This window comes from Ranitomeya variabilis, chromosome 6 (assembly GCF_051348905.1).
Source record: "Ranitomeya variabilis isolate aRanVar5 chromosome 6, aRanVar5.hap1, whole genome shotgun sequence".
Taxonomy (NCBI): Eukaryota; Metazoa; Chordata; class Amphibia; order Anura; family Dendrobatidae; genus Ranitomeya; species Ranitomeya variabilis.
The window spans coordinates 15,657,058-15,673,715 of record NC_135237.1 but is presented as its reverse complement, the minus strand read 5'-3'; the positions used below and the strand labels follow the sequence as shown (position 1 = coordinate 15,673,715).

At 43.3% G+C, this 16,658-nt stretch overlaps 1 protein-coding gene across 3 annotated transcripts in view; it reads left to right on the top strand.

Annotated features, from left to right (window-relative positions):
- LOC143781340 (unconventional myosin-Ig-like) overlaps positions 1 to 16,658 on the top strand; it is a 213,258-nt gene that overhangs the window by 83,794 nt on the left and 112,806 nt on the right. For all 3 annotated transcript variants that reach the window (XM_077267894.1, XM_077267893.1, XM_077267895.1), the window contains one exon: positions 12,578 to 12,744. In XM_077267894.1, coding sequence (XP_077124009.1) covers positions 12,578 to 12,744 — 167 coding nt within the window. The remainder of the gene's footprint in view (positions 1 to 12,577; positions 12,745 to 16,658) is intronic.

The following is a 16,658-nucleotide window of genomic DNA, read 5'->3' as shown; positions in this document are numbered from 1 at the left end:
TACATAGGAGCAGTATTATAGTAGTTATATTCTTGTACATAGGGAGCAGTTTTTTAGTAGTTATATTCTTGTACATAGGGGCAGTATTATAGTAGTTATATTCTTGTACATAGGAGCAGTATTATAGTAGTTATATTCTTGTACATAGCGGCAGTATTATCGCGGCTATATTCTTGTACATAGGAGCAGTATTATAGTAGTTATATTCTTCTACATAGCGGCAGTATTATAGTAGTTATATTCTTGAACATAGGAGCAGTATTATAGTAGTTATATTCTTGTACATAGGAGCAGTATTATAGTAGTTATATTCTTGAACATAGGAGCAGTATTATAGTAGTTATATTCTTGTACATAGGAGCAGTATTATAGTAGTTATATTCTTGTACATAGGAGCAGTATTATAGTAGTTATATTCTGTACATAGGAGCAGTATTATAGTAGTTATATTCTTGTACATAGGGGGCAGTATTATAGTAGTTATATTCTTGTACATAGGGGGCAGTATTATAGTAGTTATATTCTTGAACATAGGAGCAGTATTATAGTAGTTATATTCTGTACATAGGAGCAGTATTATAGTAGTTATATTCTTGTACATAGGAGCAGTATTATAGTAGTTATATTCTTGTCCATAGGGGGCAGTATTATAGTAGGTATATTCTTGTACATAGGAGGCAGTATTATAGTAGTTATATTCCTGTACATAGGGGCAGTATTATAGTAGTTATATTCTTCTACATAGCGGCAGTATTATAGTAGTTATATTCTTGTACATAGGGAGCAGTTTTTTAGTAGTTATATTCTTGTACATAGGGACAGTATTATAGTAGTTCTATTCTTGTACATAGGAGCAGTATTATAGTAGTTATATTCTTGTACATAGGGAGCAGTTTTTTAGTAGTTATATTCTTGTACATAGGGGCAGTATTATAGTAGTTATATTCTTGTACATAGGAGCAGTATTATAGTAGTTATATTCTTGTACATAGCGGCAGTATTATCGCGGCTATATTCTTGTACATAGGAGCAGTATTATAGTAGTTATATTCTTCTACATAGCGGCAGTATTATAGTAGTTATATTCTTGAACATAGGAGCAGTATTATAGTAGTTATATTCTTGTACATAGGAGCAGTATTATAGTAGTTATATTCTTGAACATAGGAGCAGTATTATAGTAGTTATATTCTTGTACATAGGAGCAGTATTATAGTAGTTATATTCTTGTACATAGGAGCAGTATTATAGTAGTTATATTCTGTACATAGGAGCAGTATTATAGTAGTTATATTCTTGTACATAGGGGGCAGTATTATAGTAGTTATATTCTTGTACATAGGGGGCAGTATTATAGTAGTTATATTCTTGAACATAGGAGCAGTATTATAGTAGTTATATTCTGTACATAGGAGCAGTATTATAGTAGTTTTATTCTTGTACATGGGGCAGTATTATAGTAGTTATATTCTTGTACATAGGGGCAGTATTATAGTAGTTATATTCTTGTACATAGGAGCAGTATTATAGTAGTTATATTCTTGTACATAGGGAGTAGTATTATAGTAGTTATATTCTTGTACATAGGGAGCAGTATTATAGTAGTTATATTCTTGTACATAGGGAGCAGTATTATAGTAGTTATATTCTTGTACATAGGGAGCAGTATTATAGTAGTTATATTCTTGTACATAGGGAGCAGTTTTTTAGTAGTTATATTCTTGTACATAGGGACAGTATTATAGTAGTTCTATTCTGGTACATAGCGGCAGTATTATCGTGGCTATATTCTTGTACATAGGGGTAGTATTATAGTAGTTATATTCTCGTACATAGGGGCAGTATTATAGTAGTTATATTCTTGAACATAGGGACAGTATTATAGTAGTTCTATTCTGGTACATAGCAGCAGTATTATCGCGGCTATATTCCTGTACATAGGGAGCAGTATTATAGTAATTATATTCTTGTACATAGGGGCAGTATTATAGTAATTATATTCTTGTACATAGGAGCAGTATTATAGTAGTTATATTCTTGTACATAGGAGCAGTATTATAGTAGTTATATTCCTGTACATAGGGAGCAGTATTATAGTAGTTATATTCTTGTACATAGGGGCAATATTATAGTAGTGATATTCTTGTACATAGGAGCAGTATTATAGTAGTTATATTCTTGTACATAGGAGCAGTATTATAGTAGTTATATTCTTGTATATAGGGGCAGTATTATAGTAGTTATATTCTTGTATATAGGGGCAGTATTATAGTAGTTATATTCTTGTTCATAGGGGCAGTATTATAGTAGTTATATTCCTGTACATAGGAGCAGTATTATAGTAGTTATATTCTTGTATATAGGGGCAGTATTATAGTAGTTATATTCTTGTACATAGGGGCAATATTATAGTAGTGATATTCTTGTACATAGGAGCAGTATTATAGTAGTTATATTCTTGTACATAGGAGCAGTATTATAGTAGTTATATTCTTGTATATAGGGGCAGTATTATAGTAGTTATATTCTTGTATATAGGGGCAGTATTATAGTAGTTATATTCTTGTTCATAGGGGCAGTATTATAGTAGTTATATTCTTGTACATAGGGGCAGTATTATAGTAGTGATATTCTTGTACATAGGGGCAGTATTATAGTAGTTATATTCTTGTTCATAGGGGCAGTATTATAGTAGTTATATTCTTGTACATAGGGAGCAGTATTATAGTAGTTATATTCTTGTACATAGGAGCAGTATTATAGCAGTTATAATATTGTATTTTGGGGGGGGTATTATAGTACAAAAAAAACGAAACAATCAGCTCACCCAAAGTAAAATTTCCTACAATACACGGAACCTTGTAGTATGGCAAATATGTTAGTTAGAGGAAGAAGGAATCCTTTAAAATGTAGAAGTTCAAATTCATTGACATTCAATTCAGTATTAAAGTGGTTATACGCTTGCACATAGCAGCAGTATTATAGTAAATATAATTCCAAGTTTTTGTCATGTAAAAAAATCTTACCAGAAAAATCATTTCAGAAATGTTTCCACCTTTATTGCAACCTATAATCTGTACAATTCTATTGAAAGGCAAACTGAAAACATATAATCATTTTGAGGGGAAAAATAAAAATAACAAAATTATAATAATATGTTTGCATAAGTGTGAACACCCTCTTATAATTGGGGATGTGTTTGGGTTGAGAATTAACCAATTGCAGTTACCCTCATGTTACATAGTAGTCATTGCTCAGCCTCCGTCATTTACAGCGATTCTTATTAATCCCATAGAAAGTGTCTCTGTTCTAAGACATTTTTCCTGACATTTTCTGGTTCATAAACAGCTGACAACACAGCAAAGGGATCTCATTGTGAAAATGTATCAGTCAGGAGAAGGTGCAAAATCATTCCCCAGGCATCAGATCTACCATGGAGCACTTTGAAGATGTCAGGATGATGTGACTGAAGTTTTACACAGCAGTGACATTTCCTAGAACTGGACTTCCCTCAAAAATGATGGAATGACAAGAAGAAAATTGGTTCTGAAGTCTGCCAAAAGTCCTGCAGCAGCGTTAAAGGAGCTACTGGAATTTCTATCCAGTTCTGGTTGTGTGCTGCATCTCACAACAATCTCCTGTATTTTTAATATACAGCATCTGGCCTGTGTGGTGACAAGAAGGAAACCTTTTCTTACAAAGAAAAGCATCCAAGCACGGCTGTGTTTTGCCAGATCTCTGTTATGCCTGAGATCAATGAGGAACTTTTTGCCCATAATTCCAAAACGTCCAAAGCCAACGCTGCAGATTACCAGAAGATTACCATCCCCACAGTGAGGCATGGTGGGGGCAGCATTGTGCTTTGGCAGCTGGAACTGGAGCTTTAGTCCAGGTGGAGGGAATTACAGTTCCAAATATCAGTCAATTTTTCATCAAAACCTTCAGAACTCTGCTAAAAAGCTGAAGATGAAGAGGAATTTCTCCTTTCATCACAACTACTCTAAAAAAAAATGGCTGCTACAGAAGAAGATGGAAGTTCTGGAATGATCCAGCCCGTACCCAGACCTGAGTCCAAGGGAAAATCTGTGGTGACATGAAGAGGGCGCTGTACACAGGAGATGCCCCGCAATCTGACACATGTGGAGAGACTGCAAGGAGGAGCGGGCAAAGATCGCCAATACTAGGCGTGCCGCACTGAGACTCCAACCCAAAAAGACTGAATGTACAGGATTGCAATAAAGTATTTGTGTAATTGTGTGAAAATGTATGCAACTACAATATTTTAAATCTTGTATTTTTCTTTTTCCACTTGAAAAGATTAGTTTGTTTCTCAATGGATTTGTGCAGGTTTTGGGCAGCACTAAAATGTCAAAAACATTGAATTTTATCAGGGATATGTAGACTTTTTATATCCATTGTATAGTAGTTATATTTGGGCCTCATTGAGAGTGACCTCCCGGTTATCTACAAGTGCTTCTCACAAAATTAGAATATCATCAAAAAGTGAATTTATTTCAGTTCTTCAATACAAAAAGTGAATCTCCTATATTCTATAGAGTCATTTCACACAGAGTGATCTATTTCACGTGTTTATTTCTGTTAATGTTGATGATTATGGCTCCCAGCCAATGAAAAACCAAAAGTCATTATCTCAGTAAATTACAATAATTAACAAAAACACCTGCAAAGGCTCCTAAGTGTTTATAAAGGTCCCTTAGGTTATGTTCCCACGGTCAGTAAACGCAGCGGGTTGGACGCAGTGTACATCTGCAAGGTCTAACCCATGGCGTCCAGATGTTACAGCATAGTGGATATGATTTCAAGAAATCCCATCTGCACTATGCGCCAGAGACGCCTGCGGATCACCCACAAAGACGGACATGCGTTGCACCTTTCCAGACTGCAGCATGTCAATTTATCTTATGGAGAAGTGAGTCTCTGCAAGATAAATTTCTCTCATCCAATGTATTCAACTCGCTGATTCCGCATGGTTCAATGAACACATGCAAAATCACCTGCACTCAAAAGCCGGCAGCACTTTGGATGCAGCGGCCATGTGCTGTGTCCAAATGCTGCCGATTACTGACTGTGGGGACGTAGCCTTAGTCTGCTTCGGTAGCTACACAATCATGGGGAAGACTGCTGACCCGACAGATGTCCAGAAGGCGTCACTGACACACTCCACAAGGAGGGGAAGCCACAAAAGGTCATTGGTAAAGAAGCCGGCTGTTCACACAGTTCTGTATCCAAGAATATTAATGGAAAGTGGAAGGAAAAAGTGTGGTAGAGAAAGGTGCACAAGCAACCGGGAGAACCGCAGCCTGGAAAGGATTGTTAAGAAAAGGCCATTCAGTAATGTGGAGGAGATTCACAAGGAGTGGACTGCTGCTGGAGTCATTGCTTCACCACACACAGACGTGTCCAGGACATGGGCTACAAGTGTCACATTCCTTGTGTCAGCCACTCATGACCAATAGACAACGCCAGAAGCCTCTTACCTGGGCCCAGGAGAAGAACAACTGGACTGTTGTCAGTGGTCCAAGTGTTGTGTTCAGATGAAAGTAAATTTTGCATTTTATTTGGAAATCAAGGTCCCGGAGTCTGGAGGAAGAGTGGAGAGGCCACAACCCAAGCTGCTGGAGGTCTAGTGTGAAGTCTCCACAATCAGTGATGGTTCGGGGAGCCATGTCATCTGCTGGTGTAGGTCCACTGTTTTTTATCAAGACCAAAGTCAGCGCAGCCGTCTACCAGGACATTATAGAGCACTTCATGCTTCCCTCTGCCGACAAACTTTTTGGAGATGGAAATATAATTCTCCAGCAGGACTTGGCCCCTGTCCATAGGGCCGACGTCAGCACCCGGGCAAGTGCCGGGGCCCTGAGCAGGCAGGGGACCCACTCGCCGTCGGGGACACTGGCGCGTTATAGTGCTGACCACCGCGAGTGGACCCCCCGCCTTCTCCGGGCCTCGGCACTTGCGATACTTACCTCACCTGGTTCCAGCGCTGCAGCGTCTTCCATCCTCTGACTGTGACGTTCAGGTCAGAGGGCGCGATGACGTCACCAGTGTTCGCCCTCTGCCTGAGCAGTCGCAGCACAGACAGCAGGAAGACGCCGATGGTGAGGAGTCCAGAGCAGAGCAGCGTCAAGCAACGAGAGGTGAGGATTTCATTTTTTTATTTTTTTTTAATATTTGGAGCAATATATGGGGCTAATTCTATATGGAGTATCTTATGGGGCCAATAATATAGGGAGCATCTTATGAAGCAAATTTTATAGGGAGCATCTTATGGGGCCAATTCAATATGGAGCAGTATATGGGGCCAATAATATATGAAACATCTTATGGGACTAATTATATATGGAGCATTTTATATGGCCAATTATATATGGAGTATTATATGGGACTCATTATACATGGAGCATCTTATGGGGCCAATTATTTTTGGAGCATCATATGGGGCCCATTCTGTATGGAGCAATATATGGGACACAGTATACTGTATGGGGCCGATCATATACAGTATGGAGCATTATATGAGGCCCATTATATATGGAGCAATAGATGGGGCCCGTCATATACTGTAAGTAGAATTATATGTGGCTCACTATACTGTATGGAGAATTATATGGGGTCAATTCCGTATGGAGCAATATATGCGGCTCATACTGTATGGAGCATAATATTGGGCTCATTATTCTGTTTGGAGCAATATATGGGGCTCATTATTCTGTATAGAGGACTATGTGGTGCCAATTATACTGTATGGGTCAATATATGAGGCTCATTATTCTGTATAGAGGACTATACTGTCCGGTTTCTGAGCTAATGTAGAATGTACAATAGATATCACTCAAGTAATGTAAGAAGTAAGTGAAATCTTTGGCATTGTACTATACCTATATTTCTCTGCCATATCCGTGCATTATGAATTGTGGTATGTGTTAAAGGGGCCCACCGGGACTCTTTCGCCCAGGGCCTATGAACACCTGGAGCCGCCCCGGCCTGTCCACACTGCCAAAAGTACCAATACCTGGTGTAAAAACAACAGTATCACTGGGCTTGATTGGCAGCAAACTCGCCTGACCTTAACCTCATAGAGAATCTATGGAGTATTGTCAAGAGGAAGATGAGACACCAGACCCAACAATGCAGACGAGCTGAAGGCTGCTATCAAAGCAACCTGGGCTTCCATAACCCCTCAGCAGCGCCACAGGCTGATCGCCTCCATGCCACGCCGCAGTGATGATGCAGTAATTGATGTAAAAGGAGCCACGAACAAGTATTGAGTGCATTCACTGAACAGACATTTCAGTAGGACAACATTTCGGATTTAATAATCATTTTTCAAGCTGGTGTTATAAAGTATTCTAATTTACTGAGATAATGACCTTTGGGTTTTCATTGGCTGTAAGCCATAATCATCAACATTACCAGAAATAAACACATGAAATAGATCCCTCTGTAATGACTCTCTAGAATATAGGAGATCCACTTTGTGATGATATTCTCTGTATTCTTCTGTATTGTGTGAGTGCACGGACCCCATGAGGCTGGTTCTCCCCCGTTTGCAGCATTTTGCCGGCTCCTCGCAGCGTCTTCGGTGACAATATCGTCTCGCGCTTCGTGTATTTATAGCCGCAGAGTCTCAGCTGCTGTTCGGAGATCGGCTCTTTTCTCTCATTATACTTGACATAAAGTTACGAGCCGCAGAAAGTCGGGCGCAGTCACTTAAAGGGACAGTACCTCTCCATGTGTAGTCAGTGCAGTCTGTTGTCCCCTGTTATCAGCTGATAGGGTAAAGGGATGCTACAACTACAAGATTTAATTTCTCTACGCACTGATAACTTTTTTTAGTTTCTATTGCTCGCGGTTATGAGTATTTTTCGGAATTAGGAGAGGCTGACGATGGGAGGAGTGAATACAAGCGATTGCTCTCTGTTATCAGCCATTTTGGGCTCAGAAGCTTACTTTAGGATGACTGGACACAATCCCAGGGGCCCACCAGGGACACGCACCGCTGGGCCACATCCGTGTCAGTGTCTACTACAGGGTCCGGCTCGCCACTAACCGGCTGGGCCGGGGATACAATTCTACATGTTATTTACAACTCCAGAGAATGAGAAAGATGTTAGAAACACCGAATAATGAAGATTTATCACTTATGTCACGGCGGCGAGGAGTGAACAATTCACTTTATCTCATTACTAAAGGGGCGAGTGCTGGAGAATAACAGCAGAAAACTGTGGAAAATGCTCCAAATGCAGTATAATGACGTGATCAGAAATGAGTACACCCCTGATTCTACAGCACCGGCCCACCTCTAATTACTGCTGACAACCAGCCTGTCCGCCATGTGTGGGAGGTTGTCAGCCCCATCACAGCACGGTTGGTTATTCCTGAGGCCCTCGGGATGTGTGGGACTTTTCTTGTTTCCACCCCATGTCTCATCAGGGCATAGACATTTTTTGCACTTAACCCCCCCCCTTTGCTGCCAAAAGAACAAGGTTGACCCCAGAGTTGTCGGCCATTCTTGCCCCATTTTCCAGCCGCTGCTGCCAGTAGACACCTGACTTTACACCTGACGGAGTCTTCACAGGTTTTCAGCTTCCTGACACTTTCAGAGGTGACTTTCATTGAATATTTTACAGTTTACATACCGTTCCTCGTCATCTCGCCCTGCCCCGTGGTGCTGAGCGAGGTGACAGAACACACGCTGGAAACCTTGAAGTGCGATAACTTGGCAGAATTAGTCCATCTGCCGACTCGGCATTTAATAATTCAGGAGAATTTTCTTCTCCCCTATGCTAAGACATTCATTATACCGTCACGCTCCTGCCATTCAGACTTCCCAAGGATCGGGATGAAAAGAGCAGGAACGTGTGTGTGCGTGTGACTGGAGGGCGTTCTGGTGTACCTGCCCGTAATCTCTGCTATATATAGAGGAGCTGATCTCATATCTCTAATTCAGGGCTCCAAGCATGTACTTACAGGTGTCAACTATACAGCCAGAATTATCACTAATAATCACAGAGAGTGGTAAATGGTTAGATTCCGCCCGCAGCCACCACTAGGGGGAGCTCCCTGTATACAGATACGTGACAACATCCTGTCTGCAGCCACCACTAGGGGGAGCTCCCTGTATACAGAGATACATGATAAGATCCTGTCTGCAGACACCACTAGGGGGAGCTCCCTGTATACAGAGATACATGATAAGATCCTGTCTGCAGCCACCACTAGGGGGAGCTCCCTGTATACAGAGATACATGATAAGATCCTGTCTGCAGCCACCACTAGGGGGAGCTACCTGTATACAGAGATACATGATAAGATCCTGTCTGCAGCCACCACTAGGGGGAGCTCCCTGTATACAGAGATACATGATAAGATCCTGTCTGCAGCCACCACTAGGGGGAGCTCCCTGTATACAGAGATACATGATAAGATCCTGCCTGCAGTCACCACTAGGGGGAGCTCCCTGTATACAGGAGATACATGATAAGATTCTGTCTGCAGCCACCACTAGGGGGAGCTCCCTGTATACAGAGATACATGATAAGGTTCTGTCTGCGGCCACCACTAGGGGGAGCTCCCTGCATACAGAGATACATGATAAGATCCTGTCTGCAGCCACCACTAGGGGGAGCTACCTGTATACAGAGATACATGATAAGATCCTGTCTGCAGCCACCACTAGGGGGAGCTCCCTGTATACAGAGATACATGATAAGATCCTGTCTGCAGCCACCACTAGGGGGAGCTCCCTGTATACAGAGATACATGATAAGATCCTGCCTGCAGTCACCACTAGGGGGAGCTCCCTGTATACAGGAGATACATGATAAGATCCTGTCTGCAGCCACCACTAGGGGGAGCTCCCTGTATACAGAGATATATGATAACATCCTGTCTGCAGCCACCACTAGGGGAAGCTCCCTGTATACAGAGATACATGATAAGATCCTGTCTGCAGCCACCACTAGGGGGAGCTCCCTGTATACAGAGATACATGATAAGATCCTGTCTGCAGCCACCACTAGGGGGAGCTCCCTGTATACAGAGATACATGATAAGATCCTGTCTGCAGCCACCACTAGGGGGAGCTCCCTGTATACAGAGATACATGATAAGATCCTGCCTGCAGTCACCACTAGGGGGAGCTCCCTGTATACAGAGATACATGATAAGATCCTGTCTGCAGTCACCACTAGGGGGAGCTCCCTGTATACAGAGATACATGATAAGATCCTGTCTGCAGCCATCACTAGGGGGAGCTCCCTGTATACAGAGATACATGATAAGATTCTGTCTGCAGTCACCACTAGGGGGAGCTCCCTGTATACAGAGATACATGATAAGATCCTGTCTGCAGACACCACTAGGGGGAGCTCCCTGTATACAGAGATATATGATAAGATCCTGTCTGCAGCCACCATTAGGGGGAGCTCCCTGTATACAGAGATACATGATAAGATCCTGTCTGCAGCCACCACTAGGGGGAGCTCCCTGTATACAGAGATACATGATAAGATCCTGTCTGCAGCCACCACTAGGGGGAGCTCCCTGTATACAGAGGTACATGATAACATCCTGTCTGCAGCCACCACTAGGGGGAGCTCCCTGTATACAGAGATACATGATAACATCCTGTCTGCAGCCACCACTAGGGGGAGCTCCCTGTATACAGAGATACATGATAAGATTCTGTCTGCAGCCACCACTAGGGGGAGCTCCCTGTATACAGAGACACATGATAAGATCCTGTCTGCAGTCACCACTAGGGGGAGCTCCCTGTATACAGAGACACATGATAAGATTCTGTCTGCAGCCACCACTAGGGGGAGCTCCCTGTATACAGAGACACATGATAAGATTCTGTCTGCAGCCACCACTAGGGGGAGCTCCCTGTATACAGAGATGCATGATAAGATCCTGTCTGCAGCAACACTAGGGGGAGCTCCCTCTATACACAGATACATGATAAGATCCTGTCTGCAGCCACCGCTAGGGGGAGCTCCCTGTATACAGAGATACATGATAAGATCCTGTCTGCAGCCACCACTAGGGGGAGCTCCCTGTATACAGAGATACATGATAAGATCCTGTCTGCAGCCACCACTAGGGGGAGCTCCCTCTATACACAGATACATGATAAGATCCTGTCTGCAGACACCACTAGGGGGAGCTCCCTGTATACAGAGATACATGATAAGATCCTGTCTGCAGCCACCACTAGGGGGAGCTCCCTGTATACAGAGATACATGATAACATCCTGTCTGCAGCCACCACTAGGGGGAGCTCCCTGTATACAGAGATACATGATAAGATCCTGTCTGCAGTCACCACTAGGGGGAGCTCCCTGTACACAGAGATACATGATAAGATCCTGTCTGCAGCCACCACTAGGGGGAGCTCCCTGTATACAGAGATACATGATAAGATATTGTCTACAGCCACCACTAGGGGGAGCTCCCTGTATACAGAGATACATGATAAGATCCTGTCTGCAGCCACCACTAGGGGGAGCTCCCTGTATACAGAGATACATGATAAGATCCTGTCTGCAGTCACCACTAGGGGGAGCTCCCTGTACACAGAGATACATGATAAGATCCTGTCTGCAGCCACCACTAGGGGGAGCTCCCTGTATACAGAGATACATGATAAGATATTGTCTACAGCCACCACTAGGGGGAGCTCCCTGTATACAGAGATACATGATAAGATCCTGTCTGCAGCCACCACTAGGGGGAGCTCCCTGTATACAGAGATACATGATAAGATATTGTCTACAGCCACCACTAGGGGGAGCTCCCTGTATACAGAGATACATGATAAGATCCTGTCTGCAGTCACCACTAGGGGGAGCTCCCTGTATACAGAGATACATGATAAGATATTGTCTACAGCCACCACTAGGGGGAGCTCCCTGTATACAGAGATACAGGATAAGATCCTGTCTGCAGTCACCACTAGGGGGAGCTCCCTGTATACAGAGACACATGATAAGATTCTGTCTGCAGCCACCACTAGGGGGAGCTCCCTGTATACAGAGATACATGATAAGATTCTGTCTGTAGCCACCACTAGGGGGAGCTCCCTGTATACAGAGACACATGATAAGATCCTGTCTGCAGTCACCACTAGGGGGAGCTCCCTGTATACAGAGACACATGATAAGATTCTGTCTGCAGCCACCACTAGGGGGAGCTCCCTGTATACAGAGATGCATGATAAGATCCTGTCTGCAGCCACCACTAGGGGGAGCTCCCTGTATACAGAGACACATGATAAGATTCTGTCTGCAGCCACCACTAGGGGGAGCTCCTTTCATAAAATAGAAGAGAGGGTGATTTTCAGGTCTTCTTTGTCGGTTAGATCTTATAATTTATTTGTGAATCATCGCAAAATAAATAGATCCTAGTAGTGATTGCTTCAAAGTGTTCTGCTGGCCCATTATTGTATCTGAGTCGGGCAGATGGAGGATTCCCTTACTGGCCCACCAGAGACGTTATCTTTGCTGTTATCTGTGTGATTTCAGGGGACATTGACTTCTGGACCTTTGTATTTCAGGAGCCATATTACGTCCGCTGTGTGAAGCCTAATGATCAGAAGTCTCCTGTCCTGTTCGATGACCGCCGATGTCTCCACCAGGTGGAATATTTGGGTCTCCTGGAGAATGTACATGTCCGAAGGGCTGGATTTGCCTATCGCCAACCTTATGAAAGATTTCTGCTCAGGTACCTGTCTTACGAGTTCCTGGTATTGGGGGTGTAAGCAGCTGGCATTGCTATTATGGCCTCCACAGAGGCGTAGCTAGAGGTCCAGGTCTGGGCGGGAGAAACATCTGAGCGGCCCCTAACCAGGGAACCCTTATTACAACTATGGTGGCGCACCCTAATAGTGGAGGAGAACCTCAGCAGATGACCATGATGTTACTGAAAATCTCTCTACAAAGACCAACATGGATATTACTGCCATATGGTCAGTAGCAGATACCAGTGCTGCAGAACATATAAGAGATCACATTACAGATATAGATGGTGACTTACCGTTGACGTTCTTTCTGATGGAATCATCACTTTTCCCGTCTTTTCCATCTGGCCCAGAACGACATGACAACTTCCCCAGCCACAACTCGGCTGCAGAGAATACAACAAAGACACATCTGACTTGTCATATTTCAATAGAAAAATATTTAGAATTGAGAGTCATCAGTGGTTGATACCTTTTAATGGCTAACTGAAAAGATGGTAACAAATTGCAGCTTTTAAGAGTACACAGGTCCCGTCATTAGGCAGAGATTAATAGAAAGTTTGATAAAACACATATTTATGCACAACACAGCCCAGAAAAATGCCATAGATACAACAGGAGACGTGAAGCAGAACTACCATTATGTGAGTGATAAACAGTTGTGTCCATAAATATTGGAACAGTTCATAGATAAGGAATGTGAATGTTTTATTGTCCTCTGATTGGGGTCTGGTTCTGTGTTGTGATGCCCCCACAAGGTCTGAGGAGCAAATTCATTAATTGATGTAAAAAGACATAAATCCATGCGACACATTCATTCCTGCACTGAGTGTGTCAAACGTCATCATCAGTTTATACTCACAGACTCTTCTGTCTCTCTGGGATTTGAAGATGTCCATAATGCTGAGATCTGGGAGACAAAAATGTTTGGCCACAGGTAGATCCATTCTTTTTACTCTTATTGTATGGCGGTGAGAGTTCATCCTTGTCCTCAGTTTTTGCCCTGTCTCCCCCACATACAGACCCCCAGTTGGACATCTAGTACAAATAATTAGGTACACCACATTAGATGTGACGCAGCTGAAAGTACCTGGGATCTTGTAGTCCTGATGTGAGTTATGATCTTTATCTTGTCCGTGGTCATTATGAATGGACAGGTTTTACATTTTTTCTGGTTGCAGGGAAAGGTTCCTGCAGCTGTTGGAGAGGACAGGGAGCTCTTGACAATGATGCTTCTTAGATTTGGGGGCTGCCTAAAACACAGTAGTGGGGGGTCTGGAAACATGGATTGTAGTCGGGCATCTCTTTGTAGTAAAGGTTGTAATTTCCGAGCAGCTCCCCTTAGCGCCTCCAGATTTGGATTGTAGGTAACTACTAGAGGTACCCGGTTATTTCCTTCTTTAGCTTTGTAATGTAGCAGGTGATTCCTTGATATTCTGGTGGCTCTTGTGATCTGATTTTCAATTGTTCTTGGATGGTCGCCCTGATTCAAAAAGGTCTTTCTGAGGCGACCAAGGTGTTCATCCCTGTCCATGGGGTGGAACATATATGATTGTATCTGATGGCTTGGCTGTAGACAATGGAGTTTTTATGTGTTTTGGATGGAAACTGTCCCATTTAAGGTTTGTTGGACGGTCGATTGGCTTCTGATACAGGGATGTCTCTATTTTATTGTTCTGCAGCTTAATGATGGTGTCCAAAAAGTTAATTTCAGTGCAGGGGTAGTTGAGTGTCAAGTTGATGGTGGGATGAAATTGATGAAACTGTTCATGGAACGTCTTTAGCTGTGGCTCAGACTCCGTCCAGATGATTAAAATGTCATCAATGTAGCGGTAGTAGGCCAGAGGCCTGATGGGACATGAGGACAAAAAGTCGCTTTCAAGCTTGGCCATGAACAGATTTGCATACTGTGGGGCCATTTTACTTCCCATTGCTGTGCCAGTCTCCTGTAGATAGATCTTCTTGTCAAACTCAAAGTAATTGTGGGTGAGGATGAATTTTATAAGTTTCACCACAGAATCCGCATCAGTCCCTGTGTTTTCCAGGAAGAGTTTGCAGGCATTTAATCCATCCTGGTGTGGGATATTGGAGTACAAAGAGTCCACATCCATGGTGGCCAGGATGGTTCCTTCTGGTAGAGGACCTATTGCTGATAGTTTATTCAGTAGGTCAGTTGTGTCCTGAATGTAGCTGGGTGTATCCTTTACTAGGGGTTTAAGAATACCCTCTACCCATCCAGATACCTGCTCCGTAAGGTGCCCACACATGAGATAATTGGTCTTTATGGGTTTCCAGATTTGTGGATTTTGGGAAGCATGTAGAATGTCCCTGATCTTGGACTTTCTGGTATCAGGTCATCGGCTCTTATGGATTCGTCGGGCAGACAAGATACTAACTTGTTTAGTTCCTTGTAATAGTCCTGTGTAGGATCCGAGTCCGGTGTGTCCATAAGTTGTCTGTTTGCTTCCTTCATATAGTCTGATGTGTTCATCATGACTACTGCACCTCCCTTGTCAGCAGGTTTGAAGATGATTTCTTTGTTGGTTTTCAGTGACTGTATGGCCTTTCTCTCCTGGGCACTGATGTTGGACGCTTGTCTCCTGTTGGTGTCTATGATGGTGGATTTTATCACATGTCTGAAGGAGTCTATATAGTTATCCAAATACACTCCTTATCTGTGAACTTTTCCAGTATTTATGGACATAACTGTTTATCACTCTCACATAATGGTAGTTCTGCTTCACGGCACCTGCCTTATCCATGTTTTTTTTTTTTTTTTCTGTTCTGTGTTGTGCATAATTGTGATTCTTCAGAATTTCTATTATTCTATATCTGATGAAGAGACCTGCATAGTCTCGAAAGCTGCAATTTGTTACCATCTTTTCAGTTCGCCTTTAAAAGGTATCAACCACTGAGGACGCTCAATTCTAAATATTTTTCTATCCACTGGCTAACACGGTACCAAGATTTATATCTTTCCTGTATTCTCATATTTCTGGCACCACCACCATCTATCCCAACCTGCACAAACCCCTCATGCTGCTGAGACCCCAATGCTGAGCCGCCGCTGCCATATGTGTCCGTATTACCGCACCTACTGTTTGCCACAATAACTATGCTGCACATACTGCCTCATAGTAATTCCCACACCCTCTACAAATACTGTGGCCTCTAGATCAGGGGTGGGGAACCTCAGGCCCCAGGGCCACTAACGGCCCTCGATGACCTTTAATCAGGCCCGCGTGCAGATTCTCAGGGACCGCATTCTTGGGCAGGGAGCTGTGTTTTGGTTGCCACCAGCTCGTTAATTTCTCCTTGCTCTGTTAGCACACACACAGTGCTCACTACTGAACACTGAAGGGCATGCAATAAAAGATCACGTCCTGACACCAGTGCCAGAGTCAGGCTGTACTGTATGGGCAGAGTTTGTACGGCCCCCGAAGGATGGTATAAATATTCAAACGGCCCTTGGCAGAAAAAAGATTCCCCACCCCTGCTCTAGATGGTCAAATAGCCCCCTAGAAAATATTAATGCCCTGTGCAAATGCCCTAGAAACAGTGTCCACATTCTGCCTCAAGAAAGTGATAATGTCGCATGTGCACCTTTCACAGTCACAATACCCTGAGTGCCCCAATAATGCTTCTGGAGCGCCCCGCTAGGGCCTAGGGGTTACTCGGTACCAGGTTCGGTGGTCGTTAAAGGGGTGGTCACGGCGGCAGCGACCCGGTCCGTGGCCCTGGGTGACCAAATTAAAGAGAAGGACTTTAAAGGGGTTGTTGAATAAAGTTTGTTCATGATACCACCTGTGGTTTTCGGTCAGGGTTAACCGACGCTGCTTTAAAGGGGTCTCCTGGGGTGATGGTACTGCAGCAGGGATGTTCTGACTTCCCACACATG